Source organism: Triturus cristatus, chromosome 6, assembly GCF_964204655.1.
Source record: "Triturus cristatus chromosome 6, aTriCri1.1, whole genome shotgun sequence".
In the NCBI taxonomy this organism is placed as follows: domain Eukaryota; kingdom Metazoa; phylum Chordata; class Amphibia; order Caudata; family Salamandridae; genus Triturus; species Triturus cristatus.
Window position 1 is genome coordinate 980,053,877 of NC_140589.1, and position 27,871 is coordinate 980,081,747.

The window sequence follows — 27,871 nt, forward strand, 5'->3', positions numbered from 1 at the left end:
GCTGAGACCTGGCTTTAAGGGGGCTCGCCATCTTGCAAGATAAACTGGATGTCGGGGGTTGCCCAAATATGGATTTTGTCCCAATGTGATATTACTGTTTTTGGTCTCCAAGTGACTGCATCTGCTTTAACAACTAACCTCATAATCTCAAAACTCACCCCACCCTGCTGCCCTGCCTGGTGGTAACTGAACTACTCACCCTCCCCCAACTGGCAAGGTGCCTGTTGCCCCTAAAAAGAAAAAACATGTTAGTTAATTAACAACTGGGGGGTATTGAGAAGGCTGCAACCAAACTGCTCCTCCCCGCTCTACCCCAACAGTGAACTAAATTTCAAGAGGAAATAGTATCCCCACAAAGGTGTAGCTATTGTACATTGCTTATGGGTGCCTTGTTATCACGTATCCTGTTCTTTCTGCAGCAGTCTGTGTTCCCCTCTTATCATGAACAAAGAAGACTCCCCCTTACGGCTCACAAAACGTGATCATCGGATCTCACGCCTGCGCCACAATCTGTATTGGCGGTGGGCCAAGGGGCACCCCCCCCCCCTTTATCGGCATCCCCTTCCTTATTTTCAGACTTCGTCTGTGTCCTCTTGCTGCCTCGGGTGTGGCATCCAGTGTCATCAACCTTCTCCCACCACCCGCCAGCCCTCCAGCTAGTCCATTGCTAGGTTGGGAGAGTCAAAAAACCATGTCTTCCCCTCCACTATTACATGGAGCCTGACAGGGAAAAGCATCATATATTTGAGTTTGCGCCTCCTTAATTCCAGCTTTACTTCCGTGAAGCTTCTCCGTTGTTGTTGGACCTTGAGCGTATAGTCTGGAAACAGGGCGACAGGGGTTCCTTCAAATTTCAAATCTGAGGCCCTTTTTGCTGCCTGCAGGATTACATCTCTGTCCCTGTAGTAGAAAATATGAGCTGCAATGGTGCAAGGGGTTATGCCCTGTTTTTGGGGGATGGCAGGCACCCTATGTGCTCTCTTGACTGCATAGAACTTCGAGGAACCCACTGGAGGTCACTCCAAACTATGTATCTGGGCTCCTCTGGTATGCCCATTGGACATGTACTGATGTTTCAGAGGTGCATGGGGGTCAACGGGGGATCAAGGCCTGTGCCACCACGCAGCCCAATCTAGCTATCGGGCCCTCCGTGTCTCCACCCCCACTACCTCCTCACCTCTGTCCCTGCAGCCTCCAGTTTGGGCGTCCGCCGACAGGCATGTCTTGGCGCTTCAGATATGCTGCCCAGTCGGGCAGGGGGACATGCATCTTGCAGCCTCAGGTCGCTCGTCACTAGGCCTCAATCTCCGCCTGGCCTCTGAGCGGAGTGTCTCAGCCTGGTCACCGAGTGTCCCGGCGTCACAGGGTCCTCCCCTGATCTTTGGGGCAGGGCTATGATTTTCACCCCGGCGTGGAGCTGTCCCTCATTTCACGGGCTTCTTCCATGCTTTGGCCACCTGGCCTTGAGTCTCTCGGATCTCTCTCATTGTTCCAGGCGGCGAACGGTCCGGCTTCTCCTCCTCACTCCAGGTCACCACAGCTCCTCGCTAAACCCCGGCCCAATCATCTCCAGACTTGGACAGCAGAAGCCGATAAGGTAGGGAAAGCCAGGGGAGTTGTTTCCCCCATTGATTGGTGGCGGATGAAGGTCAGATAGATGGGCAGAGCGGTTCAGGCTACAGAGCTCCTCTAGCTCGCGTCTGCAATGTTTGGCCACTGGCCGCACCCCCCCCAAATAGTGACACTCTTGTGGAGATAATGAAAAGAGAATGCCAACGTTTTCCAGAGGTTTTATAACACATGTAGAAGAAACAGGTTCGTACTTTACAAAAAAAAGTGTAAATATCTCAAAAATGTGTCAACAGAATGGAAAGTACTTAGAGGCACTTATGTTGATGGCCACAGCCAACATCTACACTTTATAAATCTAGCACATGTAAGCCCTGATTCACAAGTTTTTGTGCATCTAAGTGGAGTTTAGGTTTACTAAACAAGAATCTGCAGAATGAAAAATGGACCATTCTACTGCCAAATCAGAATTATGGCCCTTATTAGGATTTGGGGTCCACCCGGCATACAGGACATCAGTCCAAACACCGCATTATGATGCAGGTGGTCGGACCATTAACAGATGGGGGATAGACCACCGCCTTCGACAGGGCGGCAGTCAGAATCGTGATCCTAAATGGAGGTGTTGCCTGCTCAGGCACCACGGTTAGCATACGATGTCCCTTTCTGACAGCCTGTCCATGTCAGTCCGACTGCAATGTAATGTGGCCCCGGGGGCACATGTAGTGCCACCATGAACATTCATGCACCATGTGCCAGACAACACTTGGTGCCCGACGTAGGGATTCCCCCGCATTGCTGTGGGAAGGAGCAGGTGCCCACCCCAAATTTTGCAGCTTTTAAACGGGTGCCCACACCGCTTATTGCGTTTACTGGCGCGTGCACACCCCGCAATTGCCTGGGTTTGAAGCAGGAGCCCACTCGGCGTTTCACCGCCACGACCCGGAGAGAAGACAACACGGCCGACCCGGAAGTCAGGCCGGTTGCCTGGTTGTGGGCGTGGTGGCAAACAGGAAGCGGGAAGGAGCCAAGCCTCGTGGGCTTGCATCAGCCATCCGGAGGAGCAGGGAGAGGAGGTCCCGGCAGTGGAGGACCTGCAGGGCACACTGCCAGTGCCTGTGCCTGGTGAGGAGCAGGGAGAGGTGGGGGGAGGAGTGGCTTCATTCCCCCACCATAGTAGCTGCCCCAGATGGTAGTGGGAAGCTTCCTTGAAGTCTCTCCCCGCACCGGAGCTCCTTTCGAAGGACGTTGTCGGTGCCAGGTCTTCCCGAGTGGTCCTGCAGGACAGCGGGCCACTCCAACGTTGGGCGCATTGGTTTTAGAAAGTCCCAGTTGGGCCTCCCCGGCACAGTTGGTGCCAGTGTCCAGTTCTGGCCTGATCTTTCTTCACAGTTGCCCCGCCAGACAGAGGGCAGCTGCAACGTTTGGACACATTTGTTTTGTAGGGTCCCAGTGGGGGTCCAGAGGACACAGAAGTGCCAGTGCCTCACTGTTTTTGTTCTCCAGTTGCGCCGCCGTAGCGGGCAACTGCAACGTGGGGGTCATTTGTTTGCAAAGTCCCAGTGGGGACCAAGGAGGCACAGTAGGGCCAGCACCATTATTTCATTGGGGGCATTTTTATTCATTTGATAAGAAAGGAGTTGGGTACACTCCTGCCCTGCCCCAGCGCAGTGCGCACCCTTTGATGTTGCTGCATTGGCAGCCAAGCCCTGACATTTTGGACATTGGGCATTTGAGCCCCAGAGAGAAGGCCAGTTGGCCTGTGGTCAGTTTTGTGATTGGTAGGGCGCAAGGCCCTAATGTGATGCTCCTTACACAATGTGTTTGTGTTGATGATTTATGCACCAGGTGTTTATGCTGGTGATGCTCGTTGCCTAATGTGTTCATGCTTATGAGGTTGGCGCATAATGTGTTTTACGCCTATTGTGATTCTTATTGCAGAGTGTGATTTATGTTGCAGGATATAATGCTGAGTACAGTATTTTGCCAGTAATTACTGGTTGTGTTGTACATTTACTACTTATGCTTTGTGATGGTTCTGACAGTGGCCAAATTGGCCCTGTCATGTGTATATAATCCCCTGTGAATATTGCCTAGTGCCGGTTGGCACAGTGTAAATGTGCGATTATGTTTCTAATGTGTTTCTGATAATACAAAGGCTATTTTTGATGTAACCTTGTGTGAAGTTTCTTTTGTGGTGTGCCTAGGGTGTTGCTGCTGTGTGTGTGTGTTGCGCAAACGCCTTACACATTGCCTCTGGGATAAGCCTGCCTGCTCGTGCCAAGCTACCAAGGGGGTGAGCAGGGGTTATCTTTAGCGTGTAACTCCTTTGCCCTGACTAGAGTGGTGGTTTCTGCCTGGCTTAGGCGCAAGCCCTAGCCAACCAGAAATCCCATTTCTAACATGCCCCTTGTTATTTTATACACATTTGTAGAGTGTATTATCATCCATGAGGGTATCCTGGTGCTGAGCAGGTGTTTGTTTAGCCAGACCTATGGTCTAGTGGTACACTCAAAAGGCCACGTCTTCAGCTTCTTGCAGAGTTCAAGAATTGGGGAGGAGACTCTTATATGTATCTTCAGGTCGTTTTGAATTAAGAGTGATACAGGAGAAGGCTGGACAGACAGATCTGGTTTTCCATATACATGGGATTTGTGCGAGTAGGGGTCCGGATGCGTGGAGATGTCTGGAAGGTTTGAAATGCAGATGCGATTGTTGAGGTAAGCTGAGCCAGTGAAATGTAGTGCTTTGAAACTGTGGGTGAGGAGTTTGTATTGTGCTTGCTTGTGAATGGGGAGTCAGTGGAGCTCACTCAGGTGTGGTATGAGTGCGGGATCGGGGGCAGAGAGTGATTCTGACTGCAGTGTTTTGAATGGTCTGCAGCCTTCTAGTTAGTCTGTTTTTTGATCCAGGCATAGAGAGTGATCCCATAGTCCAGCTTGCTTGTGACCAGGAAATGTGTGATGGTTTTCTAGGTACTCATTGGGATCCATTTGAAAATCTTCCTTAGCATCTTCAGGGTATGGAAGCATGAGGAGGTGATTGCTTTGATTTGGGCAGTCATGTCTAGTTTGCTGTCGATAATGATCCGCAGGTTCTTAGTTTTGGTTGGTGGCTATCGGTCCTAGCTCTGTTGACCACTAGGCAGAGTTCCACAGGCCGTGGTCCAGCTGTGGATGGTCCAGGCACGGACGAGTGCAGGCAGGCTGACTTTGGTGTGCCAAAAGTGCTAGCAGCGGTCATGTCGAGTTGCTGTCGATGATGATCCCACGGTTCGAGATGTGGGTATTGGTCCTAGGTCTGTTGGCCACCAAATCAAGTCCCACAGGGTACTGTCCAGCCATGGACGGGTGCTGAAAGGACTGCCTATGGCATGCTGAAAGTGCCAGAGGTGCATTCCCTGTGCATGACCACTCTGTGGAAGTCATTAAGTAGGTCCCGGGAGGGGAGAAGAGTGACATCACTTGCGGTGTAGATGGATGATGGGAAATCCAATTATGTCACTTCTTATGCAGACAATCCTGATTGTCAACTATCATAATTGTAGGGGCAAAATTTGTGTTTAAGTAGCATAGCCACACAAATTATGGTCCAAGCCAACAGAGATTTGCAAGTATTCACAATTTGCAGGTTGTTTCCTTTCTTTGCAGTCAGAAAAATAAAATAAAAAAAATGTTTCCAAATGAGCCACAGTTTTTCAGAAAACATAGCTTGACATTTGACCCTTGTCTTTGAAGACAGCAAATATGAGAAGACAAACTCAAAATGTAAAAGTATATTTATTGCTCGATCACCTCCTGAACTCCAGCATGGTTGTTTTTAGGCGTGCTGCAGCAACCCCGCACCCCTGCTTCCCGTGCCTATGCTGTATTTCTATTTTCAATTTTTTAATTAAAGGCATTTGAAAATTACCAGTGCGAGCACTCTTTAATGTCAGTTCATTCTTTTTAACTTAGCCCACGGCTTTGAATCAAGCAACACTCTTTGCCCGCTTCTAGTTATCCTGTGACTGAAATATTTCTTGGATTTCAGCACGTAATATGAAGTTCGGTAAAGAGCACAAAAAAACAACCTCTTTACTAGAAAGCGAAGTAACTGGAAGAATTTACACTGTTCATTTATAAAATAATCTGTCACTTCAAAAGCGGCTTTTCAAATCGTGAATTCCCTGAAATGCTCACCAGGTGGCATCGGCGGTCTTTTAACATATTTTACAGTGTAGTCACATGGTTTTCCATGTTTACTTCTTCCTGGTTTTAAACTCAGCATGTAAACAAAATCATGCTGTATGATGGCTTTTCTGATTTTTTTTCTATAGGCAACCTTGCATTCTAATGGCTTCTCTGGATGCTATCTAGAAACTAAGAAAACACAGTTTATAGCAGTATCCCACATACTTTTTTAGACCCTTTGGTGCCAGATGTACGAAGCATTTTACTGCTCGCAAGCGGCTCATTGGGCCTTTTGCGACCAATAAAATGCTTTTACCATACACCAACCCTATTTTGCTAGTCAAGAACCTATTACCGCCTTGCAAAATAGGGTTTGCGAGTCACTATTGAAAAGTGGTGTGTTAAGGGCTTCCCTTCCTAATAGCGAGTCGCTCTGGTATGTAGGAATGTTTTGCGACCAGAATACGGTCTCAAAACAGTCACAGTTACCAACAACTTCAAGTAGAAAAATTGAAAGGTAGCTTTTCATTTATATTTTTGAAATGCATTCTGTTTTCCTCTAAGAAAAATGTGCTGCATTACAAAAAAAAAATTGCTTTATTTAAAAAGCAATGACAGTCATGGTGGTCTGCTGACCCAAGCAGGCCACCATCCCTGTGATTGTAGCCATTCACAATGGGTTGCAAATTGAGTCATTCCTCATGAATATTGATGAGGCAGGTTCATTTGTGACCCAATGTGAATCACTAATAGTGTCAAACCTACTGTTGTACATCGCAGTTTGCAATTTCCTAATAGCAATTCGCTATTAGGAAATTGCACACACACGATTTCGTACATCTGGCCCTTGGTGAGGGCTAAAGTAGTTCCTGATGAGGTAGGCAAACATTTGCTACGTATGCTTGGTGTCCCAGTTAAAATTGACTGAAATATATCATTCTTGGAAAAAGGCGCAAAATGTGAATAGTCACCATAAGTGAAACTTTTCCTGCAACAGCAGACACCAGACAATACAAAAGTAACCTTTTTTTTGTTCAATCTTCATACCCTTCTCTGTTTTTTTGTCGCTTGTGAGAAAGTGGAATATTAGTTCTGGTGGATGGTAGTCCACCACACTTAATAATGGCACTATTCTTGTTTGGTCAAGTAAAGGTTCCAGTCATTAAAACCTGAGGTCAATCCCTGGTAGCTGTAGCACAAGAGCAGACATGCTTAATTTTGGAAAATGTGCATTAAAAATCCAAAAACATAACACTATAAAAATTCCACTCCAATTAAAAATAATAGAGTATATTTCAATGAGCACAATAATGCAAAAACAACAAAGATCTCACTCCAATGTATGAACATAGAGGATATTTGAATGAGTACAATGACACCAAAACAACAAAGATCCAACAAGGGAAATGAGAGATGTAGATTTTCAAAGTTTTAAATACAAATAGCACCAAAACATGTTTAATGCTAATGGTCGGTATGAGGTAGTGCTTGACAAATACCTTGATGCATGTTAAGGCCAAACTCTATGGAGCAACTTAGGGCCACATGTATGACCGGCAGGTTTTGCAACTGACAAATTGCGATTTTTAGTGCCAAACTATTTGTGAGTCAAAAAGACGGATGTACAACAGTGTCTCAGATACAGTTTGCAATTCCTAAATGTGTTGCAAGGGACCTGCCTAGTTAATATTCATGAGACAGGTCGCAATTTCCAACCCATTGGGTATGGCCAGCACTCACAGGGATGGTGGCCTGCTGCGGTCAGCAGACCACCATGTCTGGGACTGTTTTTTTAAATAATTAAAGCTGTTTTTTTTCAATGCAGCCTGTATTCCTTAAATGAAAAAGGGATGCATTTAAAAAAGAAAAATGAAATGTTTCTGTTGATTTTTTTTGAAGGGTGGGCAGTGGTCCATGAGACCACTGCCTGCTCTTGAAAAATGTTTTCGTTGTGAATCACAAAAGGGAAAGGGTCCTCAGAGGATCCTCTGCCTTTTACGTCTGGTTTACCACCTATTTGAAGTAGGCGGTTAACTGTGTTTGTTTTGCAACCAATTCTGGTCTCAAAACAATTGTACATCCACGTGCAACTCACTATTAGGACGGCATACCCTTGGCACGCCTCTCCTAATAGTGACTCGCAAACCCTACTTTGCGAGTTGGTAACAGGCTACCGACTCACAAAATAGGGTTGATACATACTACGGACCATTTTAGAAGTTGCAAATGGCCCGATTCACCGTTCGTGACCGTAAAAACTGTCATACATGTTGCCCCTTTTCTTATTGCAACTGAAGGATTTGTGAACACATTTCGACAAAGAACAAACCTATACATTTTCACTCTTTTATTATTTTGAATTTGCAGAACATGACCACCCTAAAAACATTTCCAGTCTCAGCTAAAAAATGTAAAGAGGTGAATTTTATTACAGCTTTAAGATGATGACATTTCTCCAGATAATGTACTTGTTTACCTCTTTTATCATCTGTGATTTGCAGAACATGAACACTCTAAAGACACCTCCAAAGACTTGTAAAAAAAAAGTAAACAAGTGAACTGTTTTAAATCTGTAAGGGGATCTCATATCTCCAAATAATGCACTGGTTTCAACTCTTTTATCTGCTTGAATTTGTAGAACATGAACACTCTGTAGACAGCTCCAAAGTCTCAGGTAAGAAAGCTAAATACGTGAATATAATTTCAGCTTGCTCTAAGCACTAAATAGACTGCCTTATATCAATAGTTTTTAAAGAATATATTTTATATAATATTGTTGGTAGAATTCAAAAAAAATGTATGGGTCTGATTAAAAAATCTTCAATGTATGTTTTACACATGAGTGTAAATTACATTAGTTTGACTTTGACAGTTGTATTCTATGTACATCAAAGTGTATTCATTAACTTTCACTCCTAAAAAGGCTTCCTAAATGGCTCTTCTTCCTACTTATCCCTGATGAAAACTGTAAACCGTGTTGTACTTTCCTACATTATTGCAGGACTAACATTTAGATTGTGTATGTCAATCAGTCAAATTTGCTTTATTCAACAGATATATCATCAAAGCACAATACAATAAATAATTCTTAGGACACAGATATAAACACCTTTCATACCCCCTTTTATTAAAAAAAAATTAAAAGGCTGTCCTTTAAGATAATAAAATTCAATAAAACAGTTTAAAACATCTGAGTATGTTGATGCTTTACAACCCTAGGTACTTTACAGTTCATCGTATTATATAATGCAGGGTCACAAATAATTACATCAGTAGCATGCCTGACCATACCAGACAGTACCACTGCATCTAACATGCAGGTGGTCAACTCCATAAATTCATATACAGAAGGCTAGTACAGATAGAGACCTTCACCCTACGGGAAGTTCCTGAGATCTAATGGCCCATGTCCATCCCAGAAATGTTGCTAAGGCAATGACAATGGGGGTAAAAGTTTTCAAGCGCAATAATCTTAGCACAACGTCATTCCTTCTGGTGCCCAATGTTCTGCAAATTGGTGTCAGCCACGCACGGCGAGGGACAACATAAGCTGGGCAAACAAACAGCAGATGAGCCAGAGACTCCGATTGGGCATGACATGTGGGGCAGGATGCGTCGCGAAGTTTACCCCATCTCGCTGTAACCGATCTAACTGGTAGTGAGCCTACCCTGAATTGGAAGTATAACTTTCAATCATGCGGCTTGGTTATGGTATGCCAGTACTGTCCCAACCTTTTGGTTGGTTTTACATCTAGGAAACTTCCCGTAAGTGAAGAGGAGTCACTATTCCTATAGATGTTTTGAGTCACCCAGTCCCAATACTTTTCTTTTAGAATCGTTTTGAGGGGGGGGGGGACGGGATACTCGCTGGATTCTCCCATAGTGCTGCCATACCAATACTTATTAGGGAGATTCTAACCTCCTGCAGCCATTTTATTTTGCTAAAACAGTCTGCTCTGATTAGATCCTTGAGACCTGCAGCATAGGTTGCCAGTTCTGGTGTGGACCAGATTCTCCGCCAATAGAGAAGGGAACGCGGTCTTGCTATGTCAGCCAATGCCTTCCTACCTAGGTAATGAAGAAGTGGGCGTACTGGAGTGCTTTGCCAGAGGTTAGTGATCTTACGCAAAACCTATTTTCTGCTGCAGTTAACTTAGAGAGATTCTCATACCCCCAAAGCTCAGCCCCTTATAAGACGGAGTTGACAACTTTCATTATATATATGAAGCCATGTCAAGCTGCCGATTCCACTTCGTGTCCCTCTGCATGATGACCCCCAGATATGTAAAGTTGGTGACTTGTTCTAAGGGCCGCTTATTTAACACTATGCCTCCTCTAAATGTTCTATGAGGGTTAAAATACATAAATGTAATTTTTGATGTTAATTTCCAGGCCCCGTAAGTGGCAAAACTCCTCAAAGAGTAGCAAAGCTCGTTGGAGACCGCTCTGTGTTTTTGAGATAATTAACGTGTCATCCGCAAATATTAAAATGGGGACTCTAACAACAGCAAGAGCTGGGGCATCAGTGGGGGTAAGCTCCAGGTATTTTAAAAATCCCATTGATAAACAGAGAAAATAGTGTTGGTGCCATTTCACAACCTTGATGCACATCTTTCTCTATGGGAAAGGGATTCGTAACATTTCCCTGTGAGCCCCATAGAATTTGGGCTTAGTTGCCCTCATGGAGTCTGACAATGAGGGCAACCCCATCTCTTGCACTACTACCCATAATTTGCTACGGGAGACGAGGTTGAATGCTGACTTAAGGTCCACAAAGGCAGCATACAAGCTGCCCTTGTCCAGGACCACCGTCTTCCAGTATAACAAGATGAAACAAAATACCTGGTCGATAGTACTGGTACATGCTCGGAAACCAGACTGAAGTGGGGAAAGGATGTCCTGCTCGTCTATCCAGTCTTGCACCTTGTTTAAAACTAACCGTCCCATTATCTTTTGGGGGGAGTCTATTAGGCTAATAGGCCTATAGTTTCCAGGGTGAGATTTATCCCCTTTTTTAAAAATGGAGATAATCGCAGCCCTTTTCCAGGAATCTGGGACTGGTGCACCCTTGTCAATTGCATTAGCCAGCAGCTCTATATACCGATACCATTTGGACTTATCATAAAGGAATATGTCGGCCGTAATCCCATCTGGGCCTGGTGCTTTTCCTCCCATTACTGCTCCCAAGGGAAGGCTGACAAAAGCCTCATCAAAAACCGAACGGTGATAGTGGGAGTGTGGGGACTCCTCCACCTCACTTTCATCTGAACTACGGGTATATTGGGGTTTGAAATGGATGACCCATTGGTCCTGGCTTACATAATTATGCTGCTTTGATGGCTGGCCACCCCTGTCCCACTTTACTATGTACCAGAACTGTTTGGAACTTTTGCTTGCGCATGCCCGTCTGAAGTCATGCAATCTGTTCTCATCCCATGCTTTCTTGGCCTTCTCCTGGGCTCTCCTGTAAATTTGCCTTGCAAACCGTACCTTGCCGGGGTCCCCTTCTCTGATCGCGGCCCCTAGGAGTTTGCGCACCACTTTACAATCTCCATTAAACCACTGGCAAGCTTTCTTTGGTTGAGTGCCCCAGCCTTACTTTGCTTAACAAAATGGGGGCATAGCCGGGCAAAAGATTTGTCATGAATGCCAATTATGGATTAAAAAACACAGGATTGGCCATACACGCCTCCAGCTCAGCTATCTGCCATCAATGTCAAGTATGTTAACCCATTTTAGTCGTCTCATGTCATTTGTGGGAACCACATTCGAGAGTGAGCAATTCACTGCCTGTCTGATTGAGTTCACTCTGCGGCAGTAGATCAAAGGACGCACATAGGGGGTTGTGGTCGCTCTTTAGCTGCTCTCTTACAACCATGTCCCTAAGAGCGTGCCATAGCTGCAAGTTGGTCAGTAGATAGTCTATGCGGTTAGCACTATGCCTGTTATTAAATGTGCTAGCCCCATGTCTATCAGATGGAGATCTTCTGTTTGCTGTCCGTAGGCCTTTATCCAGGCAGATGGACCTTATTTGAATTGCCACGTCCGTCCATTTTTTTTGGTGTGCTAGTTCTAATTTTGGGATGCCCCACTGAGCATCTTCCTCAGCAGTGAGATTACAATTCTCATTTGTAAGAGGCTCAAAAGACACATTAAGATGACCAGCGGTTAGGACATTAGAGCCCCTGGAGTACCGGTCTAATAAATTGTCGAGAGCCGCTGTAACTTCCAACTTTTTCCCATTTGACCCTCTCGCATAGACATTGTAAATGTCAACTACGTCTTGCTGACACCACTTCAACCTGATTGTAAGAATATCCTTACTCTGAGACTGGAGTAACTGGCTATCAAAGCGAATCGCATTGCGGACCCAGATTGATAAAACCCTGAGGGTTAACCTTTTCCCCCACTAATGGCTGGAATATGGTAATTTAGGTAGCCTGTGCAGTAGAGAGGATCCACCAGCCAGGTTTCCTGAAAAAGGCAAATGTTGAAATGCTCGATAAAGGTGTACCAATCGGGAGATGTGACCTTTGTCCTCAACCCAGCTATATTCCATGACATCACAGATATCCCAGATGAGATGTAGAAGCCGAGCCTTTGCCCATTAGAAGTATTAGAAGATTCACAGCTAGAGATCCCCCAACCCTTCATTCGAGAGAGGTGTTGTCACTATATTCCTGGGCACCGGACCGAGTGTGGTGCACGGGAGCTGTATAATAAAGGGGATATGAGAGGGGGTTTCCTTACAAGATGGAAAAACAACAAGAAGTCCCTGGTGATTTTGGGTCTTGCTCACAAGTCAATTGTTAGCCTCCAAAGAAGAACATCCTGCTAAACAAGCGGGTGGTTGCCCAGGTAGCCGCCCCTGATGACTACTAGGTGGAAACCGTCTGAACTGAATGGAAGAGCTTTCTGGAGGGCATGTGCGGAATTCCAGGGCAAGGAGATTTTCAGCAAGGTCAGGCCCCTTCAACGTGAGCCCAATACAATCAAATGGTTGGGCTTGGGAAGTAAGTCTATGTGCTCTGGTGATGTCTTCCCGAATGACTGAGCGGCATCCACTCACATGACGAATCTAATGGATAACTTTGTAAGTCAGGGAAACTGCATTTTCATTGCCGCTTTTAGTATCATATTTAGGTACATTAACCATACATATTTTAGGAGCTTGAGACAAGATGGGACAAGTCAGCCAGTCGCTGTTGTAGGCTATATAAAGAATTATCTATCCAAGGTAGAGAGGAAGGTCTGCTACGGGTATGATGTACCTGCACTGGTGCTGAGCTTACGCTAGACTCGTTTGGATGCTTTTTCCACGTGGGAGCTGACGCTATCTTATGAAATGTGGCAGAAGGGAGGGGCTGGGTAGAAGCCTTATGACAGGAGCCCTTGTCTATAGTACCTATCTCGCGTTCAAGGTGATTCATCTGACTAGATTGGGTTGGCGGTCTTGTCTTGAGATTTAAGTTCTCAGGGTGAGAAGAGTCCTTTCACCATGGAAGTAAGGCCCTCAATCATTGTTCGCATGGTCTCTACTTCTAGTCTAAGAGTGTTAATAAGACGGTGGGTTTCCTGAGGTTCAGTGATGGAACTTGTACCTAACTGTATGCTAGGGGTCTGAGGGAGCCGAGGGGGCTGAGAGGGAGGAGAATGCTGCAGCCTATCCTCCCTATCACCCTCGAGGGGATCTGCCAGAAGTGAAAACCTGCTACAACAGGAGATAACAGGTCCCAACAGTTTGAGATTGCTGCCTAGGGACTTGTTGGGAGCCTGACATTCCCTCCCCATATCTGATTTTTCCTCCCTTTGAGGTGCGGTACCCCCTTTTCTAGCAGGCTTATGAAACATGGCTGGAATAGCTGGTTGGCGGCTTGGGCTAGGGTTGGAATGTGGGACTTTGGGGAGATTTAGTACTATCAGGCTGCGTGGATGAATCACCCTCTAAAATACCCTCACATTCACTAATGAGGGTATCTACCCGGTCTAAAACACAATTACTGCCTGGATGTTTCTGTGTCTTCCTGGCCTTCTTCCCCTTGTTGTCCCTCCTAGTGCCTCCCCCACCACCTCCACCTAAGCTTCCCTCCATGGTTTTCTTTTTTGCCATTCTTATAGGCTTCCAGTTATTAACAGCTAGAAACAATTCAGCCTTACCAAATATGTACAGGAGCTCAGTACTAGCAATAATCAGGTGACAATCTAAATACCCTTATACACGGCATAAGGTGGATTCAAATAGTAAGTTTGGTATTTAGAGTCCCAACTTGACAGAGGAACAGCAGGATTAAACAGTACCTGGTCAATATCACAGTAGGCGGTGTGTATCCGAGCTAAATCGTGGTGTCGTCCAAGGACCGGGAGCCAGATGAAAAGGGAGGTGGCTATGCCCTGCCTCTTCCTGGAAATGACGGGCAAGGACAGGGTTTGCCTGGGCACGATCCATGCACGTCCCGCACCGTGGGGGGTTAGGCAGTGCTTTTGATCGTGATGTAGACGCCTCTGCCTTAGCTGCGGCAGCGGGAAATGCACGCGTGGCACCCTGGGACTTGCAGTCCCAACAGGGTGTGAGGCAGCCCAGCAAGGGAAAAGATGGTGGTAGGAGTTGCATCCTGGGATTAGGATCCCACCAGGGTGAAGTTCAGAGGAGGTTAGTGCCCCTGACAATGGCCGACTGGCCCCGGCAGAAGAACAGACACCTTTTCTCCCACTAGTGGCTGGAATATGATAATTTAGGTAGCGTTGCATCCTGGGATTAGGATCCCACCAGGGTGAAGTTCAGAGGAGGTTAGTGCCCCCAACAATGGCCAGCCAAGCCCCGCAGAACAGCGTCCCGTGCAGCGGGGGTTGAGGCAGTGCATTTGAGCGCGATGTAGATGTCCCCCCTCAGCTGCGGCAATGGGAAATGCATGCTTTGCACCCTGGAACTTGCAGAGGCCAGCAGGGTTCAGGCAGGTCCAGTTGCAGTTTAAGCAAACATAAGGAGATGATGGACGGAGCGCTGAAACTTTTCAGACACTCATCCCCAGTCACAGATCTAGCAGTATTCCGAAAATTATATAGATAGTGTAGTTAGTTTTATTTTGAGCCCCATAATGTCTGAAATGGTCTTCCCAACTTTCTACCAATAAGAGTATATTGTAGGGCAGCTCCAAAACATATGGACCTCTTTTGCATTGTCTTCTCCACATTTTGGAGACTTCTTGATCTCCCGCCTCCCCATTCTTGATATTTTCTGTGGTGTCCAATAAGCTTTGTGTACTGTGAAGAGGTGATTCTTTTTTGACGGTGCAGAATTTACATACGACCATAAGAGAGACATAGATACTTGCCCTGTTTTTTCAAGATCTTCATTCGGCAGGTCCTTCTTCCAAATCTCTGTAAATGAGGCCTGCATCTCTTCTCCATTTTGAACTTCATCAATTCATACCAACTTAAACAACGAACAGAATGATTGAGGGCATGTCAAACCAACACGGACAACAAAGGGAGAAAGGGTGGGTGCAAGGAAACTGCCAATGAACAGAAGGAGGGGGGTTGGGTGGGGGCAAGCAGATGAAAAGTGGATGAACATGGAGGAGAACATGATGAAGTCAGCTGAAAACAATGCTCTCTGGTATAGTACTTAAACTCAAAGAAAGAAGTAGTGCCTAAAATAAATTAGCAGTGCAAACCAAGTAATGCGTCCATGCTCCAGGAGAGGGACAAATGCAGATTGACGAACAAACCGTAAAAAACCTAAAGCGGCTGCCAATAAGAAGCGAGCAAAAGATAGTGATATTAAAGTCAACCAAAGGTAAACAATGGATTGCCTTTAAGCCCATTGACAGAAAACAAAAGGTCTCGAAGGGACATTGCATTGTCTAGGCGAGACCTAAAAATTGAAGTTATACACAGGAAACAACATTGTAGGTAGGGTACCTTAGTAAACAAAACAATATTTAGTTTCCCTCTCTCTTTATAGTGTTCTCTCTCAATTTGTTGCCACTCACACTTAGTCTTGGTCGCCTCTCTGTATTATGCCTCTCAAAAATACTGAACAAGTTCTGACAGCGATGGGCCTGTATAAGTGGCCATTAGAAAATGTGCAAATAAACCAAGTACATTTCAAGTAGTACTTATTTAATGTGGCCTCTGTTTGCGTTATTTAAGCAGTATTGCTTACAACAAGAGTGAAATGATGTTTAGTCAGAGGTGGACTGGCCATAAGTATTACTGATTATTGTGCTTTGAAATCATTTAGTTCACAAAAAGGAAGGGATGTAACATGAACATTCTGAAATTGGAAGAGGTTAAGAAGGAGATGAAAAGGTATACACTTTAATATGGTTTAGACTTTTATAGCTTAGTATAGCACACTTGGATCACTGGTGTCATGGTGCTATACACTATAAAAGAGAAAAAACATGTGAGCAACACAATAAAAAGTGTATATGCAGGAAGTAAATAATAATACGGGCAAGGACACAGGCTGGATTGGGACAAAAAATATGGAACAACGTCAAGACAAATTTGCATATGGCTGCGTCTGAACTGGGGTGGCAAGTGAGCTAAAGAATGATGATGGATTCAACCTAGATCTGTGACTGGGGATGAGTGTCTGAAAAGTTTCAGCGCTCCGTCCATCATCTCCTTATGTTTGCTTAAACTGCAACTGGACCTGCCTGAACCCTGCTGGCCTCTGCTGGATAGAGGTACTGATTGCCAAGAGGTTCTGAATGCTTCGTGTGGCATCAGTTAAGAAATCAAAGTAGAAATCCTGAGGTTTTTTGCATTTCCCATCCAAGAACGGGCTGGTTTGCACTGAGGTGTTCCTGCCCATGCTGCCCACCAACGTGAAGCTTCAGTGAACCCAACTCTTCACACTACAGGGACCTCTGGCAGTCTCTGCCAACAATTGGCGTTACAGCATCGATATCCCATGGAGATTACCAATGTGAATCTCCAGCAATGACTGTCAGCGATGCCCAACAGGATATTTTCGCCATAATGACTACCATCCGCGATGCCCCGCCTGCTCTTCATACTCCAGCAAATACCATCCGTGATGCTCTTCCTGCTCCTCGCAGCCTCCTTCCCCCACTGAACCTGGGCACTTTCACAGGGACAAGCCTTGTCCTTGTATCCGGTCTGTGCTCCATCACGGTCGGCCTCAACTTGTGACTTTTTCCCACTCTTGCACGACCAGATATTAGTGAGTGGCTCTTTGTGCTATACCAACCTTAAATCTTTGAAATTGTATATCTTCTTTTTTTACTGATTGTATTTTTGTCGTTTTGGTGTAAAATAATTTATTTGAATGCATTTTCTTCCAAATTGTACTCTAAATTCAAGAATTGAACAATTTTTGAATTCTAAATTTAGATTTTACATTTTAAAGTTGAAAATGTACTCTATTTTTGTAAATTGGCATGAGGTTTTTCTTGTGTTTTGTTTTTACTTTATTGCTGTTTAACTACTGCATAAATACTTTGTACATTGTCTCTAAGTTAAGCCGGCCTGTTTTAGTGCAATGTTACGAGAGTATGAACCACAGGTAAATTTAGTACCTTTTTGTGATTTACCCTGACAAGGATTGTAGCTGTTGCTTGAGAAGGGTTTTACCCCCGCCCCCCCAACCAACAATCCAATTTCTCACTAATACACAAATGGTTCATTATGCTTTAAGATAGTATGTATTTCTCTGTAAGCATGTCAGAGAGAAGGAGATCTTTCATAGTTGCATATGGAATTGAAAGAGCAAGCTTCTTGACATGTTTTCAAGCGTATCCTATGATGAATTGTCCTAATATCTGGTAGGTTTGAGTTCCACAAGCGATGCATATTTCTAGAGAAGCATTGTTTGAAAAGTTTTTTCTTTCTAACTCCTGGTGTGTCCTTAGGTCTCCACTTTGACAATGGGCTGTCCTCCAGAGATGGTCAGTTTTAGGCAAGGTAGTGGGTTTTCCCAAATACTTGGCTTTATCAGAGACGTTTTAAGACATGGGCAAAGAGGGCTCTGGCCCAGGGCCACTGCTTTTCAGGGGCCCTCTGATAGATTCAGCTGTTTTCTGCAGAGGCTTGTCCTAATGACCTTGAATAATTTTTCGACAGATTATTTTAAGTACTGCTTCTCTTTAATGAATTTTCGATGTGAGTGATGTGTGCAAATCTATTGCAGACATTTGGCAGAGAAATGTTGTATTTATGTTTCATGCAACATCAATAATTAAAGTTTCTTTACGAAGAAAACAGGACCTCGTTTATAGAAAATTGGAGGGTGTCACAGAGATTATTTGTAGTAATATTGAGCTGCGGCTGTGTTACAATATTGAAAACACGCATAACTTTCCATGAATATTAGATGTAACAACTTTAGAATTTGGACGACTGTGCATCTTCACTGTCAGTGACCTGTTCAAAGAGGGCATGAAGGAGTTGAAATGGGGTCATAATTTAAAAACTGTCCCGAACAGGGGCCCCAAAAATCCTTAAAATGTCACTGGGCTTTATGAGTGATATTAGCCAATTTAAAAGCACCCTCTGTTTCTATGTGGAGACACTTCAGTGAAAAGAGACTAAGTGAGATGTAGTCAAGCCTTCTTATACTTTAAAGGGTGCTCTATACAATTTATGAATTTCTCTGAGCAGAAAGTTTCCATAGTGTAGCCTGGAGAATACAGGTTATTAAACAACAATCGTATGCTCTTTATAAGAGATTATATACCATCATTGTATATATACTATGTTCACTATTAATGTAAATTGAAATACATATGAAACTAGCTTTTGCAACATGAAATTGTCTGGTTGTAGTCTGCTAACACAGGCAAGCACAGACACCCACAAATGCTATTTACATGCTTTAGTACATGAAAGCCAAACATAATGCACTTCATGCATGGTAAACACAGAGCAGTGATTTGCCTTGCTTATGAAACCTGCACTTGTTTGTTGTTTGAGGGCTGCAAATATAATGTAACAGCCTAGGTAAAGTGACTTAGCACTAAGCAGCACATAGGAGAAAATAGGGCATCACTAGAAGCATATGTGTTCTGACCCCACGATTGCAGTCCGACAAGGTCGGGTGGCTGTCTTTGGGTCTGCAAAGCAACAACCCCAAAAATCTTGAACTTGGCTCTTGACAAAAGTATTAAAGGTGCCTGCTAACTTACAAAATAGCAAACAATGATGTACACAATGCATGTGGAGATAAAGAATGCCATTGGATATAAGGTGTGATGACTGACTGTACTTCAGCTGTAAAATAGCTCCTAATGCAATCTAATGGAACCACTCACTAGGATGTGGAATGGTACATCAAACAACCAGTATCATGTTGGTAAGGCAAACATACTAATGATCCTAGATGCAAGTAAGCAATGGCTGAAGCAGTCTAACACAAGCTGGCCAATGTATGACTGAAAGAGGCTGACCCCAAATTAAGTATGCATACTGTGAACAATAGATCTTGCAGACAGTTGTGCTGCCAAACCATACCTAAATAAAAAGGTGTGGTTCTGGTGCTCAATAGCAGAGGGGGAGGTTAAGCTGCTGTTGACTTATAAAGTACACCAAGTCAATATATCCTCTATGGTGAGCATCATGTCCCAGTCAGTTTCAATTTCTCCAGCCAGCAGCTACTCTTCCACTTCCTCTCTATTCAACAGCTGACTTCAACTTCTTCTCTCAACAGTCCAACATGTCGCCCAGTCACATCTCTGCTTACAAATTATCAAATTGAAGTAACTTCCCAAAGTCAAAATGAATACCCACCTAAAAGGAACTACTGTGTGGAATTCTGCCTGGTAAATGTAGGCCCCTACAGATATTTCCCATTCCTTGGATATGAACTAATAACTGCACAGTCGTGCTGGGCTAATGCTCCAGGCACTGGTAATTACGAGTTCAGAGTTATCCTCCCCCCACCATTGTGCATCTCGTAACCACGTCATATGATGATAAAAATTGATTTCCATCTTTAGTCCTCCCTATATAATTCAGAGACCCTCATTCCTAAGTGGTCACCACATCCTGTCATGCCACTACATAAGCATATGCATTTCAAATCCAGTTACAACAATAGCATCTGTGTACCTTGAAATATATGTACCCAAACAAGCACTGAAAAGAAAGTTCATCAAAATGTGCACGAAGACAAAAACATGGCTGTCAGGTGGGCCTTCAACCAGGGCCGGCTTTAGGGCTGTGCGACCGATGCGACCGCACTTGGCGCTGACCTGTGGAGGGGGCGCTGACCTCAGTGGGGGACACTGTGTTTAGCAATAATTTATGATTGGAGAGATGAGGAGCACTTTTGCCTGGTGGTAGTAAGAGAATCTGGGGAGGTGATAATGGGTTGTGGGGGTGCCAAAAATTATTGTAGCACCGGGCGCCATCAGTGCTAAAGCCGGCCCTGCCTTCAACAAACACTTTATACTAATTGATTTGACTGTTCTGCTTCTACTAGAAGATATTGCAAGTTAACCCAGAATGCCACTTTGCCCGTGCACTCCATTGTGTTAAATGTGTTTCCTATTTGTGTAGCAGTAAACGTAGCTGTTCGAAGGAAAATATAACAGCTCAAGCGCAATTCGTTCTTTGCCATTGTTTAAAAGTCCTCCTACACACACCCGACTCCGTTATTGCTTCTCGAGCCCCCACTCATTTTATTACCAACACAAATCTCCACGCCCCTCTGCAGGTCTGTCATTTCTATTTTTGAACTGCTCCGCATGTTCTCGTAAGTTCTTTTCCTGGAAAAGGCACTCGTAGCTTCTGAATTTTTTTTAAATGCCTTCGTTTGTTAAGCAACCGGCAACAACAATTTTCAGAACCGTTCTTGGTTGTCTGTTGCTACGCACTTAGCTTAAAATATTTGTTCATGTTTTCTGGTAGCTATTGTCCTCGCCCAGTATTACCATCCATGTTCCGGATGACGAACTACATTATTGTTTCTTTCGAAAGATGCAAATTCTACCGCCTTGCTCTTTGTTAACGTTTTACTGCTAATAGCTCGACACTGCAGCTTAATGGCTAAGGGGGATAAACTGGGGTGCCTTAGCCCTGGTGCGGCACAATTTTTCCATGATGTCATCCATGTTCCAACTGCTGCATTAATGAAGAGACCCCATTTCCCTCCCAGACCTTCAAACGAGTCGGAGCAATTAGGGACAGAAAATGTTACACATGGGTCTAAGCAGGGCACAAGTCCCATCAAAAGAAGTGGGGGGACTGAGCAAGTAAGACAATATGCAAATGACCCCATGACGTCACGACGTGGCGCTATATAAGAAATAAAATAGTGCTAAATGTAAATCTTAAACCTCTGCACACTATTGGTGCAGGTGCTGCTGAACGTGACCCGTGTCTGAAAATTACACCGGGACAAGTTCAGCATATTTCTGTGGGGCCCAACTTCTTGGCAGGGGGGAAGGCGTCCACCCTGTGAAAAGAGTGGGGGGGAGGCCGTGTACCTGCGTGTACCCCCGACTCGGACCCTGGGTCTAAGGGACTTATTTATGAAAGGCTTGCACGACCGGAGCACCACTGTTTTTGACGCTACGGCAACACAAGCCTCTAAATTATATCTATGAGGCTACATAAAGTTACTTTGCCGTGGGCCTCATGTACGAAGGATTGGCGTAGGGCAGAACCGCAAGTCTTTTTGCTGCACTGGCCTATGCCAATGTGAAAGGGCAGGAATTCACCATATTTATGAAATACTGTGCATTCCTGGCCTTTCCCCCGGCGCTCGTGCACAATTTACTGCCTAGTGCCAACGTAGGCACCCTTGCACCATGATGCAAGGGTGCCTCCATTGCTGGCAGGTTTGCTTTTGTGGAGGAAGGGACACCTTCCTGCTCAAAACCAGTCCCAGAAGTCGCTTTCCTCTTTCTGCAGCACACACACAAAGAGGAAAAAACGAAATGTTCAAATATTTCTGCTCGATATGCCTGCTCTGAGGAGATGTAAGGTTTTGGCACTGCCTCATGTTTACGTGATTAAGTAAATCTGGGCAGCGTCAAAATCCATGGATGTTACTTTGGAAAACCCACCACAACTCTCATTGAACGCCTCCTTGATACAGAGTAAGGCAAGGCAGCAACTTGCGCTGCTTTGTATTACTCCAAATCTATGAGGCCATACAAAGCCACGCAGAGTGGCTTTGCGTCACTTCGTGGAGAAGTGTGGCTCAGGGGTTAGAGGCGGCAGACCCAGAAGCTGAGATCGGTCCTGGACCAGGGTTCAATTCCCCGCCTCAGCGGGTCTTGGGCTAAAAATTCCACGGACTCGATAATTCTCGCCCGGTGCCTCCTCGACTCACGGGTTCACACTCTGCGACTCTGGGCAATAGCTTGCTTAATCTCCACAACGGCCCCTCGCGGCGGGATGCCTGACTTTCACCTTGTGGATACCCTGCTATCTCACAGGGGAATACCAGGACGGGTTCCCTAAGCAAGCGCCGGGAAACCCACTGCGGGTAGCTGTGCGCTATATAAGCTCAACTACATTTACATATGTGTGATTGAGAGGCTTGCGCTGCCAGGGCTTAAAAAGAAGTGACGCTCTGGCGGCACAATACTCTAAAAAATGAGCCCCTAGATTCACAAATATGCATTTTGCATTTTAAAATGACTTGCATGTGTTCTCTGTGTAGGCGGGTTGGGTTGCGTCTTCTTTGTTGTGGTTGCCATTTATTGTATAAAAGAACTGCATTTGTTTGTTGCTAGGCAGTCAGTTCCTTTCTTGGTAGCAATAAATTTACGTCCGGAGTTTACAGAGAATTTAAGCTACAATGCTATCTACGTTTATTGTTTATAATGTGATTTTATTGAACCATATTGGTGAACCCAATATGATTACAAAAAACATGTTTTGGTGGGTTTGGCAATGTGGTAGTGACAGGGATCTTAAAATAGGGGAATGAGTAAGTTGACAACTAAGAAGCAGCTTCTACAGATTTCAATACAAAGCAATTTAGATCAATTTGCCTATAGTTATTACAAGAAGACACCTTTTTTGCCAGTTTCTTCTGTGAAATGACAATGAGCTCATGAAATGTGTTTAAATTCATCCAGTGGTGTCTCATTTGCCCCATCAGCCCCCGCTGTACAGGGGGGCCCCAGCAATCCAGGGGGCCCCCTCCGGCACTGTGCAGGGGCAGTGTGTCCCTGGCCTTAAGTCTTCTGACTGTTTTCAAGGGGGGCCCTCAAGTTTCATTACATCACTGAATTCATCTTCCGAAAGATACTCCTGTTTGAATGCTGATCAAAGATACGTTTTCTGTATGCTCATAGGGACTTTGTAACATATGCTTGTTTGAGGCCACACACATGTACAGATCTCAGAATATTGAGTTTATTGGGTTAAAGCAACTGTTTTCGGGATGCATTACTGGCAAATGTCTAGTGTGATTTCTAATGAAGTTTCCATTCCTCCTGAGATTGAGAAGTGAGTGTCGCTCAGTTGGCAATAATACTGTATGTTAATTAGCGAGCCAGGAATCTGCGCTATTGCGACTCAAATTTAAATATTTGTTGTTGGCAAACTCATATGTGATAACTGAGCTACATCCAAGCAGGAAGACATTAAACCTAAAGACAAAGCAAAAAAGATAGTTGCCTTGTTTTAACTTTGCAATAAATGGTGTTCCAGCATTCAATGGAAACAAGTATTCCTTCAAGCTCCACAACACATACATTGTGTGGCTGATGGGAAATGTCCTGCAAAGAGGTCCCTCCAAAAGAGACAGACATAGTGCCTCTTAATAGCATATGTTATTATAACAACCAGACTTTAAATTCTGTTCTAAAGCTCCCAGTACATAGTGTCACATCCACTAAAATACTAGTGTTCATTTTAAAATCCTTTAAGGCCACTAGGCATTATAAATTGTAACATTTGTCACTCAACTATACCATTGAGAAGAATGGCTATATTCTCTATAATGGCTGTTCCTAAGTGTCTATAAATATCGTAGCAATTTGCCTGGCCAGGGCAGAGAAAGGAACAACTTGAATGCGGCAAAAGAGAGACACCAGGCAGACAACATGTTTACAAGTTGGTTAATGTAACACTGGAACAAGTAGTGCAAAACTTGTTTTTAACTGTGGAGTGATTTTACATTGGTAACGTACAGCACACTGTACCAAAGGTATGCTGCTGCTGACAAACCCAGGTTTAGCTTACTGCTAAATAAGGTTTCACATCTATTTTTCTGTTAATCTACAATATTTTAGAGAGTTGGAACACAGTGATGCAATGCCCAGTCAAGGGGAGTGTGGGTCTACTGTCTTGGAAAAGACATCATCTAAGTGAAAACCAGCACAAGGCATTCATTAAAGCAATATCACATCTTTCTTTCAATGCACTCTGAGAAATGACCATAGAAGCATTTGCTTCAACCATCCAGGCAGGAAGGGGATCTCTAAATAGGACGAACAGTCCTTTGACTGAGTGGATGGGAGCATACCTTCTGCTCCTTGCCAGATCTATGGACTGTCCAACAGGTTCTAAATGACCCTCTAAGCATGGTCCACAGGGTTAAAGTAGGAAAGGAATTTGACTCATCAGGTGAGTTTAGGGGTCTCTATGTATCATCAATACCTATGCATAACACTGATTATCTATTTAACTATTTTCTGTATATGATGGAATCATAGTGCAAAAGAAAAAACAGAGCTGGGGACTTCAGGAAAATGGATAGAATAGGTGAGTTCTCCTCCATCCTCCCAAACACACTCATCCACAACCCACTACCACACCTCTGATTATCATATAAAATTATATTGCAAAGGCTAAAAACAGAGGTGGAGATGTGTTAGAGGTTATGTGCTTATAGCAAGTTAAACAAATGACAAACTAGGGTGGGCTTGATGATACCTAGCTGAGACTAATATATTATAAGAAATATCTGTAAGGATATAATCATGATTGAAGCACGATAACAGCTTTGGAGTTTAAGGCCATGGCTCAAAGTTATGTAGGAATCGGGTGATTAGTAATTAGTGCTGACCTGGTGTGGGGTATTGAATGGGTAACATAACTTCTCATGAGTTCCCCACCACAGAATGAAACATAACATGTGGAATGATTAATCACCACACTGAGTACTGCATGCTCTGCATTTATGTCTTAGCTTTATATCCCGATACAGATCCTCAGGCTTTTTCTGGTGAAATATATCAGGAGCAAATTGAGGGATGTGGTAATTGATGCACAAGTCAGATTTTTGATCTGTGTGCAAACATTTGCACATGGGTTTAGGATTGAAAACATAACTTTAAATTCAGTTTTCAGTAAAGTCCATACATTTATAAAAGGCAAGAATTGAATATGTCAATGGCAATTTGCCTAGCTCTTTATTGTCATTATTATGGCTTTGCAGTGGTGGAGGTGTTGAGTTTGTTGTATTGCAGTGGTTCTTAACCTGGGGTCTAGAAACCCCTGGGGCTCCATGAAGAATACACTGGGGATCCATGACTGCTTAGAAAATTGAATAATATTAACAGATTAGTGAAGTGTATATAAATGGAAAAGCAAAATGTACAAGTCCTCATACTGGGTTCCTACCCCTCCACCTGAGATGACTCTTGGTAGCCCGCAGTGGTCGGACCCCCCCTACTCCCACAGACCACGCACAAAGCTTCAACATCATCCTAAACTCCGTGTCTCAGTGAACCGCCAAATCAGCAAAGTCCTGCCTCCATTCACTCCACCTCCTTTGTAAGATCTTCAAGTGGACCCCCACCGAGTCCAGGAAAACTGTGTCCAATGCACTTGTCAGCAGCAGACTCAACTACGGCAACACACGCTATGCTGGCACCACCCAGAAACTCCCAAAAAATCTTCAGAACATCTTCGCCAAACTCGTCCTGAACATCCCACGCCGCAACCACATCACTGTCCACCTGAGAGACCTTCACTGGCTACCGGTCAACAAGCTTTTCACACACACCTACAAAGCCCTCCACAATGCCGGACCTGTGTACCTCAACCACCAGACATCTTGGCTCCGCCAAATTGTCCTTGGCCACTGTCCCACGGATCTGCAGGACCACGGTTAGAGGAAGAGCTTTCTCCTACCTAACTGCGAAGACCTAGAGCTCCCTGCCTCTGCTCCTCAGGCAATCTCCATTGCTGCTGAAATTTAGGGAGGACCTCAAGACCTGTCTCTTTGAGTGAACCTCGGACCCAGCCCTCCGACCCCCCACCCAGCACCTAGAGACCCTCTCTGGTGAGTAGTTGAGCTTTATAAGACTCTGATTGATTGATTGATTGATTGATTGATTGATTGATTGTACAATTGCAAATTTTAAGATGTTCTGTAAAAGTGGAGGAATTTGAAATTCAGGGCTAAAATTAGGTTAGTGTACTCAGATTGATTCATGGGAGAAGTGCAAGTGCATCAAACAGTATGTAGTATGAACCATGAGAGTTGAAATATGACAGGGTTCAATTTAATTTTTGAAATGTTCCAATCTTCTAGTAAACTTAAATGTGTTATTTTTTTTTTGCTTCTGAATTAAACAAAGTAATAAATCACTTGCGTAGTTGTTGATGAATGTGTGATTCTGTTTTTTTGCATATTGTCTTGCTGTAAATATAATTTAAAATGCTCAGGCGGAGGAGTGAGGGTGCCCGGATTACAATAATGAATCAGTGGGGGGTCCCTGAGCTACAGTAATGATTAACTGTTGGTCCTCAGAGGTCAAAGGGTTAAGAACCACTTTTGAATTATATTGTAACTGTATTACTACAGTGATATATACTTCTAAAGAGGCACAAAAAAGTAAATTTGTGAAGTGGTAGCATGTTACTCCACTGCAGGCATAGATGGACCAGTGCAAGTTTGTTGTGGGCCTCTGTTAGAGAGAAAATGAGTGTGGGATAGATTGCTTAAGCATTGAATTTTACTTAATGGACAGAAGTGTGTGAATGCCAATAACAAGCATGAAGCTGTGCTTACTCATGGGTGTTGGGGAGAAGTATGTGGATAGTCATGGCCGCACAATGCACAGGGTCTGTGTGTATATACCGTACAGACCACATAGAATATAGGGCTAAGAAAATACACAGACATTATGAAAGCTAGGCTTGAGAGATGCAAACTCAGGGATTCAGGCAGTTGAAAGGCCCAATGGTGTTCCAATTAAGCTCAGAACATTCTCTGTAGAAACAAAAAGCCATATGAACTTCACAGTACAAACAGGCCTACAGCAGTCACAATACACTATACTCAAGGCAAATGTTACCTGGATTCAGGAAAGCTGACGGGCTTCAGAGGGATGGGGAATCAATTAGAGCCATTTCTAAAATCTGATAACGAAATGTATCATTTTTTTCTTTCTGTTTCTGTTTAAATAGCACCTGTAAATTGGTTCAAAGCATAATACAGTGAAACTTCATTATTGCAGTCAATGGTAAAAACCACTATTTACAATTGGTCACTTGTAATGTGAGTTGAGCAGTACCCTTGCAGGGTAAGGGTGATGGAGGTCCCAGGACCAAGCCACAACAGTCAGTTCAATTTTACCTGGCCCGTGGATCCGGGTGCAGAGTTTTCCTGGCTGTCCTTGGTGCTGAACTGGAGCAGCAGGAGAGCTGCTTTTACTACTGAAATGGGGCCGCGGGAGGAAAAAGGAGCAAAAACACAACAACAGGGTGGTTGCTGATGTCGGTTGAAGGTCGGATGGTGTTTGTTCCAGGTACAGCATAGAGTAAAGAGGTCAGTTGCCGAAGTAGTGCCAACAATTCTTGGCAGAGGGAAGTAGGAGAGAAAGCAGCTTCAATGTCCGGTGGTCCTGGGGGAATACAGTAGCTGCCTTTAACTTAGTGGAAGGCAGGATTGCAGTTCCTACAATGCACTAGAACATCTGGATTTGGGCAATCCTTTGGATGGCCCATGGGCCAGCCATTTTTCGCATCCGAGGCATTGTTTAATTTGCAGTTTCCAGGGGACTAGTGGAGGCGAGTCTGAGGGTGCTTCAGGCTTCCACAGGGGTCCCTCTAGCTGGCGGAACCAATGGATAGCCTAGGTTAAGTCTTGGTCAGGCTGGTACAGGAGTGTTGCCACAGGTGCAGGGTATCCCTCTTTTTATTTGTGCAAGTCATGCTGTCTCTGATACAGGTCTCTTTTTCTGTCGTCT

At 44.4% G+C, this 27,871-nt stretch overlaps 1 protein-coding gene across 50 annotated transcripts in view; it reads left to right on the forward strand.

Annotated features, from left to right (window-relative positions):
- LOC146820883 (uncharacterized) overlaps positions 1–27,871 on the forward strand; it is a 1,936,624-nt gene that overhangs the window by 1,034,483 nt on the left and 874,270 nt on the right. For all 50 annotated transcript variants that reach the window (XM_085611721.1, XM_085611696.1, XM_085611722.1 and 47 more), the window contains one exon: positions 8,380–8,415. In XM_085611721.1, coding sequence (XP_085467847.1) covers positions 8,380–8,415 — 36 coding nt within the window. The remainder of the gene's footprint in view (positions 1–8,379; positions 8,416–27,871) is intronic.